General features: G+C 37.3%; 3 protein-coding genes across 5 annotated transcripts in view; all 3 read left to right on the top strand.

Moving 5' to 3' along the window:
* The first annotated feature begins 2,638 nt into the window (after positions 1 to 2,638).
* The window catches only part of LOC112492213 (elongation factor 1-alpha), a 55,982-nt gene continuing 40,940 nt past the window's right edge, over positions 2,639 to 17,680 (top strand). Inside the window, 2 exon segments of the mRNA XM_060815363.1 lie at positions 2,639 to 2,824; positions 2,826 to 2,993. Of these exon segments, the coding sequence (XP_060671346.1) occupies positions 2,639 to 2,824; positions 2,826 to 2,993 (354 nt within the window).
* LOC112490168 (uncharacterized) lies at positions 8,131 to 11,679 on the top strand. 3 transcript variants are annotated; one of them, XM_060815970.1, is made up of 7 exons: positions 8,131 to 8,588; positions 8,703 to 8,786; positions 8,875 to 8,958; positions 9,634 to 9,704; positions 10,288 to 10,858; positions 10,959 to 11,054; positions 11,540 to 11,678. In XM_060815970.1, exons 1-5 carry the CDS (start codon positions 8,397 to 8,399, stop codon positions 10,301 to 10,303), a joined length of 447 nt encoding a protein of 148 aa, XP_060671953.1. In that variant the 5' UTR covers positions 8,131 to 8,396; the 3' UTR covers positions 10,304 to 10,858; positions 10,959 to 11,054; positions 11,540 to 11,678. The 3 variants fall into 3 exon arrangements, with proteins under 3 accessions (XP_060671953.1, XP_048334152.1, XP_048334153.2); XM_048478195.2 differs by lacking the exon at positions 10,959 to 11,054 and having other exon boundaries at positions 11,540 to 11,679; XM_048478196.2 differs by lacking the exons at positions 9,634 to 9,704; positions 10,288 to 10,858; positions 10,959 to 11,054; positions 11,540 to 11,678 and having other exon boundaries at positions 8,881 to 9,165.
* Positions 11,249 to 12,800, top strand: LOC132803304 (uncharacterized). The gene is made up of 3 exons (XM_060815971.1): positions 11,249 to 11,646; positions 11,867 to 11,951; positions 12,672 to 12,800. Exons 1-3 carry the CDS (start codon positions 11,514 to 11,516, stop codon positions 12,787 to 12,789), a joined length of 336 nt encoding a protein of 111 aa, XP_060671954.1. The 5' UTR covers positions 11,249 to 11,513; the 3' UTR covers positions 12,790 to 12,800.

Raw genomic sequence — 17,680 nt, 5'->3', positions numbered from 1 at the left:
GGACATGTAACAACCTAAACCACTCGCGTTCGATATTGTCTTTTTTGGATATGGGGAATCCTCTTACAACCCAGCTTTCAAGGTTTTGTCAAAACGAGTCGTACGAAAAATGTATCAACACCCTCTTATAAGCAGTGTTTGCAATGTTTCATTCCACTTTCTAACCGATGTGGGACTTCACAATTCTCCCCTCTTGGGGCCCAACGTCCTCGCTGGTACAGCGATTCGGGTACTGGCTTTGATACCAACCGTAACAGCCCAAACCACCCGCGTCCGATATTGTCCTCTTTGGGCCTAGGGAATCTTCTTACAACCCAGCCCTTAAGGTTTTATCAAAACGCGTCATACAAAAAATGTATCTATACCCTCTTATAAGCAGTGTTTCGTTTTCCTTTCCAACCGATGTAGGACTTCACAATTCACCCCCCTTGAGAAATCAAAAACCTCTTCACTTAGAAGCTTCAATATGGCCATACAATTCTCACAAATTGTTTCACTAGTTTTAGCAGCTGAAACAAGATCAGGAATGAAGCTTCGCCATCGTTTCACTAGTTTTAGCAGCTGAAACAAGATCAGGAATGAAGCTTCGCCATCTTGCCGGCCAATCATTCTTCAAAATCTGAACCAATATGATATTGAGTTTGTTGACATACAGCCTCTCCAATCGAAAAGAGGCCTCATTGCTTGAAAGCTGTACAATTACATCAGAAATGTAATTTTTCATTCCATCTCGCTATTCTACAGGCAACGCATTCCATCTATACTTGATAATACCTTCTAAAACCTGCAAGTCAAAGAACTTGGTATTAAGGTTTTTTGTGTTCTGTAGAATGTACACTACTTGGAGCCACATATCAGGATTATTTTGCAAGTCCCGTAGAATTTGGTCCGCAGCTATTGTCAAGACCCATCCAAAATCCTTTCCCGGAACCTAGACAAGTCCTAATCCCAAGAAGACTCTACCGGACCGTTATATGGAAAATCCGGCAGCATCTCCTCTAAAGGTAGAACATGCCCAAAAATTTACCTGCACAAAAACGCACTCCTATATCGTGCCACCTTATGCCTCCCTCCTTACTACAATAAATTCTACAGATTGCAGCACTTCGATAGTACATTTATATAAAATATTTATACAATGTAAGTAATTTAGTAAATAGCCAACCAGAATATACCATCATTGATTTTCGTCTGCCCACACCACCACTAAGTGCTGCAAATTTCAAATATATTTCAAATGTCATTTTATAAATATACCAACGTGTAATATAGAAAAAAAGGTGTACAAACCAAGCACCACACCAACAATAATAATAGTAAACATTTTAATGATACTAATAACTATATTAGTACAATTCGTCTAAGGGCTACGTATAACCATACCTATTGAGGGAAAGGTATGGGCTCACCACCTTGCTTCCAAAGCGGACAATATCTTGGTTGGGCCTGGGATATCCGGCCCAGTGGGACTGGCAGGTGAAAGGATGGGACCCCTAACCACTAAGACGAGTTTTGACAAAACCGTGCGGGCTGGGTCCAAAGCGGACAATATCTCATGCTGGTGGTCTGGGCTGCTACAGGACATTATCGATGAGACCGATGAAACTATATTTCTATACATCCACATATATATGTATTTTTGATATACAAAATTGGAGGAAGGAGGTGGTCTTGCTCCAACATTCCATCCCTTAGGCCTCAGTTTAACAATCCACCTATTTTTTCAATACCACCTCAAAGACAATATCACCTTTTGGAGTATACAGGGCGTGAATCAACTTGGATATGTTCTCCTTTTAATTCCCTAGTCATCCTTCTTATTTCCCATCCTGATCACTAAAAGTGCTGTGGGAACCGGGAAAATGCTATAAAACACAGCCAGCCAACTTTGCTCGTACTGACGTTCTGCTCAAGCATCGTTTGATCTAATTATTGGCTTCCTCCCAAACACAAAATCAAGTAAGACAGACATATAAATATATATATTTTGGTCTATAAGTTATATTGCTTTATGCTTCTAAAAGTGAGGTGTCTGTCTGGATTGTATGCTATTTTTAAGTTTGAATCTTCTATGTTTCTTATTGTTTGGTCATGGCACCTGTTAATTTGTTAAAACTTTTAGTTGGTAAGGGAAACTCTGAGACGCGAGGTTTTTGCATATAGAGATTTTCCTGATCCAACATGCAAAATGAATCTTTTAAGGGAAGAAAAATGATTTGTTTGTAGAATATATACGACCTCTTCTTCTATATGTTATTCTTTTTAAGGATCCATCGGAAAGGGTTTGCTTTTTTCTAGTGGGGATATGTTTCATTTTAGCCCGCCAAGGTTTTAAAGTTGTTCTATAACCATTTTTGCTCTTTTTTTTGTATTCTGTCTTAAGTTTTCTGCTCCTTTGACTTGTTTAATTCTGCTGCTTGACTTTTTCAGGGGACACTCAAATTTTTTTTATTTTTTTTATGTTCTGCTTGGTTACGGATTTTGGAATTTGGGCTTTGTTTAAATATTGAGTTCTTATTTTTTTTTTTTAATAATAATCAGCATGTATTTGTATTATAATTTACAGCTTTGTGATTTCATCATGTGAAAGTTAATTTCCATCGTAGTCATTCTATTTCAGTTCATTTTAGATTTATAAATGCTTAAGGACAAGGTTAACTTTAACATGGTGGTTATTGGCCAGGTCGACTCTGGCAAGTCGACCATAACTGGCAAGCTCAAGGCTGAGCAACAAGGTGCTATCACCATTGATATTGCTTTAAGGAATTTTGAAACCGCCGAGCACCGATTCATCGGCACCGATGCTCCTTGGCACTTCGACTTTAATTAGAAACATATTCAATGTCACTTTGTAGGCTGATTGTGTCCTTCTCATTCTTGATTCCACCTTCGGTGGATTTGAAATTGCTATTCCAAAGGATGGTCAGACTCGTGAGCTTGCATTGCTTGCTTTTACTCTAGGTGTCAAGAAGATTATCTGTTGTTGCAACAAGGTGAGGATATACATGGTAACTCTATGATTGAATGTAGATAAGTACGTTTGAATGGTAAATTTAATTGAGTTTTAAGCATTTGTTTTATTGTTTCTAAGAGATACTGTTGCCTGCATATGTGGATGGATGCCACCACTCCCGAGTACTCGGAGGGGAGATATTATGAAATTGTGAAGTCAATTTCTTCCATTTTTAGAAAGTTTGGCTACAACCCTGAAGCCAACATCCCTTTCATTCCCATATCTGGTTTAGAGGCTGTGAACCTCTTTGACAGGTCAACGAACCTTGACTGGTACAAAGGTCCAACTCTCCTTGACGCATTTGACCAAATTAAGGAACCTAATAGACACTCTGGCAAGCCTCTTAGGCCTGCACTTGAGGACGTCAAGATTGGCAGAAATGGTACCGTTGCATATGGTCGAATTGAGATGGGAATTCTGAAGCCGGGAATGAAGGTCAAATTTGAACCAATTGGAGTCACTGCTAAAGTAAAGTTTGTGAAAATGAATGATGAATCAGTTCAAGAGGCCTTGTCCGGAGACTGTGTTAGTGTCCACTTGAACAAGAAGATTGATTTTTTAAATATTATGGGTTCAAACCACCTTTCAAACATCCCCCAAAAAAAAAAAAAAAAAAGTATCAGTTTCAAAAGGATTAATATGATTAGTACCACGGGATTGATGGTTGTTATGCTAAATTTGGCACCAAATTATTGTTATTAGTGTTATTTTTTAAGTGTTAAATATAAATCAATTGACTGATGACAAGTATATATAAAGTAAATAACTTAGAAGATTAGTAAATACATTTAACATTACTCTTCATTATATAAATATAATAGAAATTATACAAAAATATAGATGTTCTTCAAGGCAAAATAAAACTTTCCAACTTTTTGAGCAATTAATTAACTCAAAGTTAATCAAAAAATAGAAAAAAAATCAATAAAAATAATATATAAAAACTTAAATAATAGATTAATTGATAAATTACAAATAATAACTATCATACGAAAATAAAAATTATGTATACAATTTCGACTAAAAATTTTAAATTTAATTACTTAGGATTGGTTAACTATAATTATAAATCAAACTAGAAATAGAAAAATATAAAATTTAAGTAAAATAATGACATTTAATAAAATAGGAAATGTATTATTGATGTGAAAAATTAGATATAGAGGCTTAAAAAATATATTTGGTAATTAATCCAATATATATATATGTATTTATACGTATATGTATATTATTTTATATATTTATTGAAAATAGTGAGCTTGTACAAGCACGAGTTGGCATAATATTGGAGCCCGAATTGGCAATTTGAAAGGGGCACAGGGGCACAGCCAAAGCTTATACTTTCATCATTACTCGGAGGTGCGTCTTTAGTCAAGAACCTTACAAGGTTTAGAATGGTCAAGTAAGACACATCCTCTGTTGCTAAATCTTAAAATGTGTTCAACTAAACTTCTCTGGTCTCTCTGCATGACTTGCAGGAGAAGACATTTGGATCATAGGAGTTGGAGTTGATACATGTGTAGCAGGCACAATTGAACTCATATCAAAAATCACATTATTTGATCCACTTGCCACTTCTGTATGATCACAAAAATAGAAATCAATTCGTTGTTGTTTTTAAAATCCAACAAACTAATTAAAACCAATTTTTAATAGGAAAATACAACAATATGATTTTTCAGGGTTTCTGTATACACATGCAAAATTGCTTTATACACTCACCAGTTGACATCATCACTACTATCATGATGACATCATCCTCGATATCATGCTTACGTCGTACTATGCTAATATGGCACATGCTAACATGCACCACCATGTGGCACAGTGTTGTTGACGTGGCACCATCCACATGGCACACTATATTGATGTGGCAAACTGTAGACGTGTCAAGATGATATGTCATGCCATGTGTCAAGATGACGTCTCTGCTTATGTCACCTTAACCGCTACGTGGCCCTACCAAGGCTTGACATGTGTCATCTGCTGTTGGCATGTGGCGATACCACAGCTGACATGTGTCATCTATACAGTAGCCTGTTTTATATAAGGACTGGGCTTTAAAATGAACCAAAACCAATAAAATTTAATTTCCAGCCCACCAATCTAGAATCCGGCCCATTTATCCAATTTTGACCCGTCTTCAGCCTCCAATCGGGTCAATTTTGATCCATTTTCTTCATAAATGGGTCGGCCGATCTAGTTAAACTTTTCCTTCACTTTTTCCAGCATTCCGGCATTGAAAATTCATCGAAAAACCATCAAAATTTTCATAAAAACATGGGTTCTCAAATATAAAAGTCCAATGTTGATAAAATAAAGAAAAACATATACCCAAACAAATTAATACGCACGGGTGAGAGAAAAATAATTTTTTTTTCTTTTTTCTTTCTAAAAACAAACAGATCAATATTTAATCGAAATATATAACAACAAATGTATAAATAGATAAATAAATCCATACAACCACATATATATAAACATATATGAAAATCGTCTTAAGCTTGTATGAAATATATAGAATCTAAAACAAATATCAGAACGTATATTCTTGCGGTTGTTTGACCTATCCAAAACCTGTGTGATACCATGGTGTCCTTAAGACGATTTCCAAGATACAACGGATGCAAAGGCTTGAACACGACACCATGGAAGCCTATCTCTGCAAACCTTCAGTACCTAAACTTTACCACACAATGCTCACACCACCAGAGCCTTACTCAGTTTTCCTAAGGGACTTACTAGGATGCAGGATGCAGAAGTCCCGTTTTTCACTTTTTCCTCTCGGAATGCTAAGGAATTCAAATTCACGTGTGTATTGTTTTTCCCAAAACTATTTTGTCAGAAACTCAGCCCATCAAAATCCAAAACGTTAGAAAATTAAAAGCCCCTCGTCAATTCACATTAAATCCCAATTAATTTAAATCGTTCAAATCTTATTAAAACAGAACTGTTACAGAAGTTTGATGCAAAGGAGGCAGCAAAACTCTCTGAAGCTGCCTGCTTCATATACTGCCACTGCTGGCAGCTGGGGCCAATGTTTCCCTGGCGTAGGTGAAATGTAGATTCACAGAAGTGCTTTCTTTTTTGGCTGAAAAAGAACTGCATTGAGCACGATGGAAACAGTGATGTTGTATAATTATTTCGGTCATCGTGCATTTCCTTAAACGTTTGAATATAGGAGAAGCCTGCCAAGGAAAGAAGAGAGACACAATTGAAAAGAAATTAAAGTTGCCCCTTCATTAGTAGCCTTGTTATTTATTACTAGAACAACTCTCTGAAACTGTGTAAATCACGTACATTTGTTTGATACTTTCAATTTGAATAAAAACAATTGACAATTACCCATTTTTTACGTGGAGATCTATGAATTTTTTGGGTTTTGACTATTGAAGGATTGGACACCCTCATCTTGTTTAGGCAACATTGGAAGCCATACTTCTACAGTTTATCAAAGCTCTCTTCATGATATAGATACTTGCCATTTTAGACAACATGTAAATATATTTATTTACAATCCCATAAAAATTGGAGATTGACCAATAAAAACTCTAATAAATTAAATAGAAAACTAGTAAACCTTCGTATGCAAAGAAGTTAACGCTACACGGCAACATGGTCCAAAATTTTTGAATTTCACCATCTTTGGCATGCGAAGCACACACGGTACACGGTGAAAATGCACAGACAAGAGCTTACTTTTTTTTTTTTTTTTTTTTTTTTTGGCCACCAACTCCACCTTTTAATTAGTTTCCTAAAACGATACTTTTTGATTGAAAGTTTGATTTTCAATTAAACCAATACGTGTGATTGGTCTTGTAGGGGAGAAAATCTTCAGTATAATGGGCATACGGTGTGACTTGCATGTCTTGATAGGATTCATATGCATGGTTCACCTATTTATAATAAAGCGCACAGTACGTCTATCCCGGCAAGTATTTTTCATTCGGAATAAAATCTAATATAACTTCAGTTTTCAGCATTACATAAAAATTTATTAGAATAGAAAAGAGATTTACATTTTTCATTATGTGATTTTTTTTTTTTAGTACGTATTTCCAATTATGTATCATTTTTTGCAAGTTTAAACAACATATGAATTGTGACATTCAGCTAAAAAAGAAATATATGAATTGTGGCATAAGAAGAATGTACAAAAAGGTCTTTTAGATCATATGATATTATATGATATAAAAGTACATAAAATTAAAAAAAAAAGAAAAAGAAAGAAAGAAAACGTAATAAATTAAAGAGGTGCAAATTTACCCAAAATAATAATAATAATAATAATAATCTCAAACATTAGTGAGGTACACAGCATCATAAACGTATCAAAAAATTCAAGATGACCCTACTTCACTTCTGAAAAATGCATGTCAGTATCAGCACATGGGTCTTTCTGAAAAGTGTGTACGGAACCTATAATCCGAATGTCCTTCTACACTATCTTCCCCAAATTGGCCCACAATTCGCAAGCTTTGCTTTTGGCCCTTTTGCATCACACAATAATTATTAATTTTCAAAAATCCGAAAAAATAAAATTGTAGAAAGTGAAACTGTAACTAGGACACAATTATTTGGACCTTCTAATTTCTACAAAATTGTTTAATTTCATCAGAGGAGTAATCAGAACAATTGACACGTGGCTTTCATTGATTGATGATTTGAAAATCGTCTTTGTCACCCTGGGGTGATTATAACACCTCTTAAACCCATTTCCTTTTCCCCGTCCCGGTCTTTTCTTTAAGGCATGTTTGGGTTAAAAAAAAAAAAACGAGTGGAAAACTAATTTTTTGAAAAAATAATAAATTTTTTTTGGATATTTATTTTAATATAGAAAAATATAAATTTAAAAGATTAAATTTCTACCATTATATAAAAAAATTATTTATAAATATTATTTTAAAAATTCTAAAAAAATAATTTTAAAATTATTTTAAAATATATATTTATTTTTAATTTATTATAAAATATTAAATTTAATTATTTATATTTTTAAATTTTTTTTTATTTACCAAACAGAGAAGAATAAATTTCCAAAAAAATTAAATCCAAAAAAAAAATAAAAACTAAATTTCGATAATCAGTTACGTTCCGTTACTTTCTCTTCTACCAAACGGGCTAATGAAAGTTTTTGGGGAAGACAGAAGAAGGAAAGAGAAAATCGAAAAAGGAACAAAGTTTCCATGCGCTAAGAGAAAACCTTAATCGGATTCAACGCTCTCTTTCTTTCTCTCTCCAAAAAGCTATTGGAAAATGGTGAAGAAAAAGGTTCTGGACTGGCTTACCAGCTCGCTCTGGTCCACAACTCCATCTTCCGACGACGATCAGTCCCGCTGTTACGCCTCCAAACCCTCTCCGATCGCCACCTCCGCCGGCTACGATGTCTCCGAGCCTCCTGCCGTTGACCCACCTGTCCCTGTACGTCCTCCCTCAGTCGTCGCGAAACGAGAGTCTTCCAAGCCCGAAATTCAAGATTCAAACCCTAGCGATGAAGATAACAGTAATGGCGTTTCTTCACTTCGTATATCTTATTGTTTTCATCGTTACGGATGAAAACTTCCTAATATTTTTGGTACTACTACAATTTTATTATTAGTTATTTTACATAAATACTTCACTTCGTATATCTTCTTGTTTTATTTCTATTGAAGCTGAGTAAATAATTTTCATTTAAACACCATTGCAGGCAGAAAGAAGACGGAAAGTTGGATTACCGCCGGAGGATACTTCAGCTGCTAAATCTTCAGCACCTGTCGTGGAAGAGAAAAAGGTAAGATTTCAGTCACTTGAATAAATTATCTGTCCGATGGATTGTGGTCACTTGAAATTTGTGTTGAAGAATATCTCTTGCATCTAAGCTGCAGAGCTTTTTACCGATTATGCCTGCCACCAAAGTAGAGCAAATGAGAGAATGTCTGCGTTCTCTTAAGCAGAACCACAAGGTAACTACATATGTTGGTGATTATGAATATTGGTTATGTAAATACCTATACTGGATGAATGCAAGAACTTTTGTCGTTTAAATCAGCCTAACTCCCTTACCTTTAAACTCAACCAAAGTTGTTGCTTCCGGTTGTTTTCTCATCTAAAGACTTAATCCCAAATTTTATCGCCCTACTAAAATTGATAATAGATACCTTACAAAATTTTGGAGCGGCATGATAATTAACGGTGATTGTTTGCTACTATTATCGTTTTCAAATCAATTGATTTTTTATATTGAATTGACAAGATATGTACAAAGTTGATGTGAAAGTTTGAAGAGAGAGATGCAAATGGTTTAACGAGTGCTGTTCAAACTATACTAAAAACATTTATGTTTTACCCTCTCATGTGATGTAAAATCTAAACATAACCTAATATGAAAGTTCTGACATGTTGCTGCTTAAAATATGACTTACAATGGTTTTATCATCCATGGCAGTCTTAGGAAGTACCATGAAATGTTGGTACTTTGAAAGGAACATTTTACTGCATCCCTGATATTTCAGCACAACCACTAAATTTTTGTGTGCGAGAGTGTCACTTTGTATAACATTTTAAGATTTTTATTGTACATTTCAAAAGGTTTACATTTGAAGTGACCTCACTTTCAGTTACTTTCTTTGTGTAACTAGGAGAATGTTGCAAAAGTGAAGAGAGCATTTCAGACTCTAAACATTTGTAGGAAATGTCGCCAAAAATCCAGGTGAGGAGAAATTTAGAAAAATTAGACTCAGTAACCAATCTTTTCAGGTAATTGCTTTCATATGCAAGATCACAGCTCTTATTTTACATGGTTCAATTCTGAGATTGTTATAACATAATTCATGATTTGTCATAATGTCAGAATAGGCATTTCATGTTTTGAACTACCCTTGTTGTTCAGAAGACGCATCATATGATATTTTGTTCAAAATTCCATTTGTAGCAAAGCAGAGAGCTCAACACTAAACCTTTTGTTTATGTTGTCAAACCAGTCACTTTGACATAGAAGATTGAAAATGCTTAGAAGTCTTGGAATTTCTATTAGTGATCTTTGTTTAATCGTTTTTAGAATTTACTGGATGGAATATCCTATCTAAGTTGGAATATCCCACAGAACAACAATTTCTGTGCCAAACCTAATGTTCTTCTTTACATTATCCAAATGGGTTGCTCTACCTTCAATGATACATGCCATAAACCCAATGCTGATAAATCCCCTTATAGTTGCTCTTTGTGTGTTTTTTTTCTTTTGCTATTTTCTTGGTTTTGGTCTATGGTCTATGAATTTTATTGCCTTTTAACAGGAAAGGATTGGGGTGATGAGAGGCAGAATCGAGTTTCTGGAGCTCTGTGGGTTTGAGAAACAACAAGGGGGCGAGTTCCTGATTCTATCCAGGGACAAGGTTGACAGGGTGGTGCTTAATTCAGCTGGGTCTGAACTGGACCCTGCAATAAAGAATCCCTTTTTTGGAGTTCTTTTAAGTCCAAAGAGAGAATTCATCAGATGTAAAATGGATGTTTAATTAAATAATAATAATAATTATGTTCTCGTTCTTTTTGTTTGTATGCATTTTCCGTTTTATTTTAGGGCGTGTTTGTTACACTGGACAGGCCAGGTGAGGACAAATCACAGACCCAGTCCGGTGTTTGGGAAGCAAAATGGGAGAACGGGACAACTTATCCCCGTTTGCTCAACTTATCCCCCTCGAGGAGGACTGACCTGAGACATCGAAACACTTGGGTCACTTTTGTTCCTGCACTCTTCGAAGCAACTCTCATCCTTCCACTGGAAGGTGTCTCTTGCCAGACCGTTCTTCGTGGCTCTTCAATTTCTTGCTGGACCGTTCTCCTCGTCTCTCCGATTTGAAACCCCCGGTGAGTACTGTTCTTCTTTGATCCATTCTTTTTCCTCCTCCTTCTTCTTCTTCTTCTTCTTCTTCTTCTTCGATCTAATGTCTTCTTCTTCTTCGTCGAGATTATTAAGATGGCTCGGTTGAAGTTCATGGTTCCCTTGCTTTTCTCGTTTGTCTGATCTTACCTCTGACCCAAGCCAACAACGTCCGTTATTGCGGTAAAAATAAAAAACTTTTGGTTCTCACTCTCTTGTATTCTTCAACATAGTTTCTTTTAAATACCCGATGTTTTTTTTTTTTTTTTTTTTTTAATCAGAAAGTTCCCACCGCCAACCCCAACACCCCCCCCCCCCCCCCGGTTTCAATTCTCTATTTACTTCAACGGAAACTTTTTTTTTTTTTCCTCGACAAAAGTTTATACTTAAAAAGCTCCAGATTGATGGCAATTGAGTTCCTCCATATGTTTCTCATGTTGAGTTTAAAGTTTTAAACTTTCCCATAATAAACCATTCATTCATATATTGGGATTTAAACATAATATATTATTTGAGATCTCTCTATGACTCTGTGCATGTGTCTGTATGTATATGTATGCAGTTTATTCAATGAGGTTTTGCTTTTAGAGTAGAATTTGATTTTGGTGGTTAGGCATTATGAAGTATTAGCTGATATATGTTATGTTTTGGGGAATCTATAACATAAGCATGGATAAAAAGGCTGAATATGATGTCAAGGTTAAAGCAGTTGATATATCTCCTTATCCTATCGCAAGAGGCAAGCCGACCACCTTCAGCATTTCTGCAACTACAGGTGCTCTCTGCCAAATTGCTTATCTTCTTGTTACTCGGTTGTTTGTTCTCTTTACTCTTTCCTATGGTTGATTTAGCATGCTCATCAATTTGAGAAAATTGACATTGCTCTTTTTCCTGGAAAATCTGTTTCACTAGCTTTCTTGTAAGGTTAATAATGCCATACTCCAAGTTCCAACTTTCTCAATTCTTTTTATCATTATATCTGTCTGAGTGGGAAGACCCTGTCACGGCTGGTTTGGATGGTTTTCATCTTTCACTTGCCAAAGGCCATTGTTCTAAAAATGTAACTCAACAATGCACCGTGTAAGTTTGGTTTGGTGGATGATGATAGTTACTTTCTTTGTGGATATTGCTCACTATATATGATTTTGTACTTGACTGCTGATATGGAAATTGTTGTTAAAATAAAATATATGCTTGGTAGGTTGATGTGAGATGGCTGAATAAGCCATTTTTGTCTCTGGAAATGAAGTACATCTGACAAATAGAATTATACTTAGCAATCATACTGCATTACGCTATAGAGATAGCTCTTGTTATATGATTGGCAACTATTTGCTTTAAGTTTTGAAATAACCGGGTTGAGTTTTTGGTACCTTTGTTTTCTGTCAAAGATGTAAAGAAATTGGTCATGCTGCAGAATTATGCACAACCGGTAGTTCACAGGCTTCTGGTAATGATGCACTGGCTAGAAATTCTAGTAGGGAGGAAATGCACAGAGGCAGTAAATAGAAAGGTGCACGTTATGCTGCTATGCTTAGAAAGCCTGAAATATGCAGAAATAAAAGAGTGCTTGATCAATCTGATGAGTTTTCCACGTCAAACATAGAGTTAAATAGTGAAATAGCCTATCAAGATCAAGTTTTCGTTCAAATAAGTTGAAAAATAATATGTTGCATGAAGGGTCACAAGAAAAGAAAGCAATAACCGAAAGTTCTGGCTTTGACTCTTGCACACATTCAACTGTTAGTAACATGATGCAGGATGCCTTACCCGTTAATGATGTTGTGTTTTCTTCAAAAGTAGGGGACTTGGATGCAGTTGTTCATTCTGTCGAGAAACCTATGGTGAAAGACTTCCTGGGTCATGCTTCAGCAACCTCGGCCTTTCTCACAAAGATTTAGCCCATTCCAGAATATGAATACATCTGGCAGTAGGAATTTTTTTTCTTAGTTTTTACTAGTTATATTCCTTGCAGATTTTCATTTCCTTTTCTTCCACTCTGGATTTATTAGTTATTTCATCCAAGAATATGTCTAGATAAGCTTCTCTGATCTCCATGCAGGGGGTGTTTTGGGGTACTTAAAAGTGGTAATATTCTGGATTTATATGGTGGAATTCAAGCACATCTTTCAACATGTGCATCGCCTAGAGTTCTTGAAATGTTATCCAAGTTTCCTCTGAAACTGTTCCTAAATGAAGTACCTCGCATGAGCACCTGGCCAATGCAGTTTCATGACAGTGGTGCTAAAGAAGACAACATTGCTCTTTACTAATTTACATGATAAATTCTCCATCCAGTCCTTCTAGGAGGATCTATTTTACATGATAAATTTAATTGTCTCTATGAAGATGATTTCTATTTTGTCTAAAAGAGTTTTGCTGATTTAATGCATAAGGAAGTTTTCTGACACCGTTGGCTTGATTCGGTCTTGGTAAACTGCATAAATCTTTCTATATTTCAGAATCTTTAATTGTTGCCCTTCTGTTAGATTTTTAGGTAGAGGTCTATGTGTCACGGTTGGGGCATTTCATCAAACACTTGGTGAGCACTCTCTCCATTTTGGGCCTTACAATGGGCCAAGCACCTAGAGTAGTGTAGAATTCTCTAGAACATTATGGAGAACTCTAGGTCAAGCCATGTACATACCCTTTTCTAGATGCTTCTTTAGATATTTCTTGTAAAGGAGGTGGGAAGGATCTAGACACCCATTCTCCACCGTAGGATTAAAGCAATCATAGCCGTAGGATTAGACTTTGTGTGCCTATAAATAGGTGGAGGCCTCATTTGGCCAAACCATCCAAAAAAACATCCAAGCATCCAAGAATTCCCACATTCACTTGTAAAGCTCTCCTCTAAGCAATATACTTTCATTCTCCCAAACTCTCTTTGTGCTCTAGCTTTGTTTGCTTAGCTTTCTCTTTTAAGTGGGCAAAAGGCTTACTTAGTTGCAACAAAGGGTCGGAATAGCAACTAAGGCCGCACGGCTTGAAGGGATAAGAAACAAGTCCGTGACAAGTGGTATCAGAGCCCAAGGTTAAAGCTAGCATCTAGAGCAACATGTCTTCATCAGAGGTTGTGGTTGAAGAAGCAAGGGGAAGGGAGGTCATCCCCGAAGCTGCAAGGAAGGGACGTGGGCGTTCAAAGTCGAAGGACGTTCTCACCGCCATGGAGACTAAGGTGGTCAAGATGGAGTTGGCTGTTGCCGATATGTTGGAGCGGCTTGATCAGGTGGAGCAAGGCATGGAGGAGCTCGATGGTCGTGTGGGTGACCAAGTGGGGGAGCTTAGAGGTACCATGCAAAGCACCAACGAGGCCAACACCGAGGCATGGCGTCATGAAAGCCAAGCTTTCCAAACAAAGGTAATTGAAACCTTGTCCCTTATGCAAGCTTAATTAGATGAGTTTAAGAAGAGTTTAGAGGAGACACGTGAGGATTGGGCGTTATGCAAGAGAGCTGCAACTAGTGGTACCGTCATTACCCAACAAATAGTCTCTACTCCAAGGGTAGATGCTCCCAAGCCCAAGGAGTTTAGTGGGAGAAGGGATGCAAAGGAGTTGGACAACTACATGTGGCATATGGAACGGTACTTCGAGGCATTGGATTTCCAAGACGAGAAGCAAAAGGTAAACACCGCTACCCTCTATCTTACTAATCTTGCTGCGGTATGGTGGCATAGAAAGCATGAAGAAATGAAGAAAGGCATATGCGCTATCAATTCTTGGGAAGATTTAAAGAGTGAATTGAAGAAGCAATTCTATCCCGAGAATGTGGCGAATGATGCTAGGAAACGCATGAAGGAGTTGAAGCACCAACGATCCATCCGTGAATATGTGGAGCAATTCTCTGGGTTAATGCTCCAAATTCCCAACATGAGCGAGGAGGATCTCCTTTTCAACTTCATGGATGGGTTGCAACCGTGGGCATGCCAAGAGCTTCAATGAAGGGGAGTACAAGATATTTCCACTGCCCTCACTACGGCCGAAACACTTGTCGATTATAGACAAGGTGAGTCTTCCAACTCTAAGCCGAAGATTAATTATATTAAAGGTGGGGGAGCCAAATTCCATAAAACTCCCCAAAGTAAGGAGTTTCCAAGAAGGCCACCACTACCTAACAAAGATTGGAAGAAAGGAGGCAAGCCCGAATTCAAGCCGAAGAAAAATTGCTTCTTATGTGATGGTCCCCATTGGGCTAGAGATTGTCCGAAGAGGAAATCCTTAAGTGCCATGCTAGAAGAGAGGGAAACTCAAGAGCACACACAAATGGGTTGTCTACAACTCCTCAACTCACTAAAGGTTAGTCCAATCCCAGCTCACAATGCAAAGGACAACTCCCTCATGTACGTGGCGGCACGTATTAATGGTAAGGATGCCCAAGTCATGGTAGACACCGGCGCATCTCACAATTTCATAAAGAGGGAGGAGGCCGTGAGGCTTGGCCTAAAACTTGACAAGGGTCAAGGGTGGTTAAAGACTGTGAATGTTGCAGCTAAACCACTAGATAGCATGGCTCGTAACGTGGAGTTACACCTCGGTACTTGGCAAGGTAAAGTCAACTTCTCCATTGCTCCTATGGATGATTTTGATATTGTACTTGGCATGGAATTCCTTAGGCAATTCAATGTGGTCCCTCTCCCTCGCTACAACACGGTGTGCATAATGGAGGGAGGCCCTTGCATGATTCCAACAATGCACAAGCCAAGTACTTCCAACCGCCTCTCTGCCATACAACTCAAGAAAGGGATAAGGAAGGGAGATGCTACATTCCTTGGTACCTTACGTGAGGAAAAAGAAGTTACTCTCAAGGAGTCACCAAAGGAGATTAGCCAAGGCCTTAAGAAGTTTAAAGATGTCATGCCATCCGAACTACCTAAAAGATTTCCACCAAGGAGGGAGGTGGATCATTGCATCAACTTGGAGCCCGGTGCCAAACCACCCGCAATGGCACCATATCGCATGTCTCCCCCGGAGCTAAAGGAGCTATATCTACGGCCAATCAACATGATTGGGCAAAACTGGTTGGGCAAAACTGGTAGATGTTGCTCAATTCTCCTACAACTTGCAAAGGAGCGAGTCCACCAATCGGAGTCCGTTTGAGCTAGCCACGGGGCAACAACCACTCACTCCACAAACTCTTGTTACCAAATATGGAGGAAGGAGTCCTGCCGCATTCAAGGATGCTAAAACTTGGCATGAGCAAGTAGACTTAGCAAGGTCATATCTTCATAAAGCAACCAAGAAAATGAAGAAATGGTCCGACACAAAAAGAAGGCACGTGAAGTATCAAGTGGGAGACTTGGTGTTCGTCAAAATCCTTCCATCCCAACACAAGTCTACCCGAGGGCTACATAGAGGCCTTGTTCGCCGATACGAAGGGCCATTTCCGATCATCAAGAAGGTGGACAAGGTATCTTATAAGGTAGAGTTACCTCCTACACTCAAACTTCACCCGGTCTTCCATGTAAGTTGTCTGAAACCATACTACAAGGATGAGGAAGACCAAACAAGAGGGGAGTCCAAGCGAGCACCAATAGGGGTCTACAACACTTATGACAAGGATGTGGAGAACATCTTAGCTGATCGAGTAGTTCGTGGAAGGGACAACCATCCGAGTCATGAGTACTTGGTGAAATGGAAGGGACTTCCCGATAGCGAAGCAAGTTGGGAACCTGCTATGGCGCTTTGGCAATTTGAAGATCATATCAAGAGGTTCCATGAAGCAAGCTCGACGAGGACGTCGACGGCATAGGTGGGGGAGAATGTCACGGTTGGGGCATTTCATCAAACACTTGGTGAGCATTCTCTCCATTTTGGGCCTTATAATCCATTTTGGGCCTTACAATGGGCCAAGCACCTAGAGTAGTGTAGAATTCTCTAGAACATTATGGAGAACTCTAGGTCAAGCCATGTACATACCCTTTTCTAGATGCTTCTTTAGATATTTCTTGTAAAGGAGGTGGGAAGGATCTAGACACCCATTCTCCATCGTAGGATTAAAGCAATCATAGCCGTAGGATTAGACTTTGTGTGCCTATAAATAGGTGGAGGCCTCATTTGGCCAAACCATCCAAAAAAACATCCAAGCATCCAAGAATTCCCACATTCACTTGTAAAGCTCTCCTCTAAGCAATATACTTTCATTCTCCCAAACTCTCTTTGTGCTCTAGCTTTGTTTGCTTAGCTTTCTCTTTTAAGTGGGCAAAAGGCTTACTTAGTTGCAACAAAGGGTCGGAATAGCAACTAAGGCCGCACGGCTTGAAGGGATAAGAAACAAGTCCGTGACATATGTCAACCTCCAGCACAAGCCAGACATCAAAGGCCTAAAGTGAATATCCAAGTTATAGTATTGAAAATGCAATTAATTCAACTCTTAATCTCCTTGACTTTCCTAATTATGACCTTTTTATTTTTTCTATTTTTTTTTATATATATGTTCACAAATAATAATCAGTTGGGCAAAGATATTTTACAAAATCCAAGCATGTTCCTTGAAAAATTGCAAAAGAGATTACAATTTGTGGGTGTAAAAGAATATTAAAATTTTGTATGTAAATATAAAAAATATTAAAATTTTATATGTAAATATAAATATAAAAATTTACAACTTTAATTAAATATAATTATATATACTTTTTTGTAAATATAAATATATCATTTAATTTTTTTATTTTTAAAAATAATTATTTAAATAATTATAAAATAGTCTAATTCAATTTCATTATGCATTAAATATGGAATAATTAATCTATCATTCAGTTAGAAACTGTACTAAATACAGAATTGCATTATTCTATCATGTCCAATCTCA

This window comes from Ziziphus jujuba, chromosome 3 (assembly GCF_031755915.1).
Source record: "Ziziphus jujuba cultivar Dongzao chromosome 3, ASM3175591v1".
NCBI classification, from domain to species: Eukaryota; Viridiplantae; Streptophyta; class Magnoliopsida; order Rosales; family Rhamnaceae; genus Ziziphus; species Ziziphus jujuba.
Note: the sequence above shows the minus strand (reverse complement) of the source record. Positions and strands in the feature narration are given on the sequence as shown.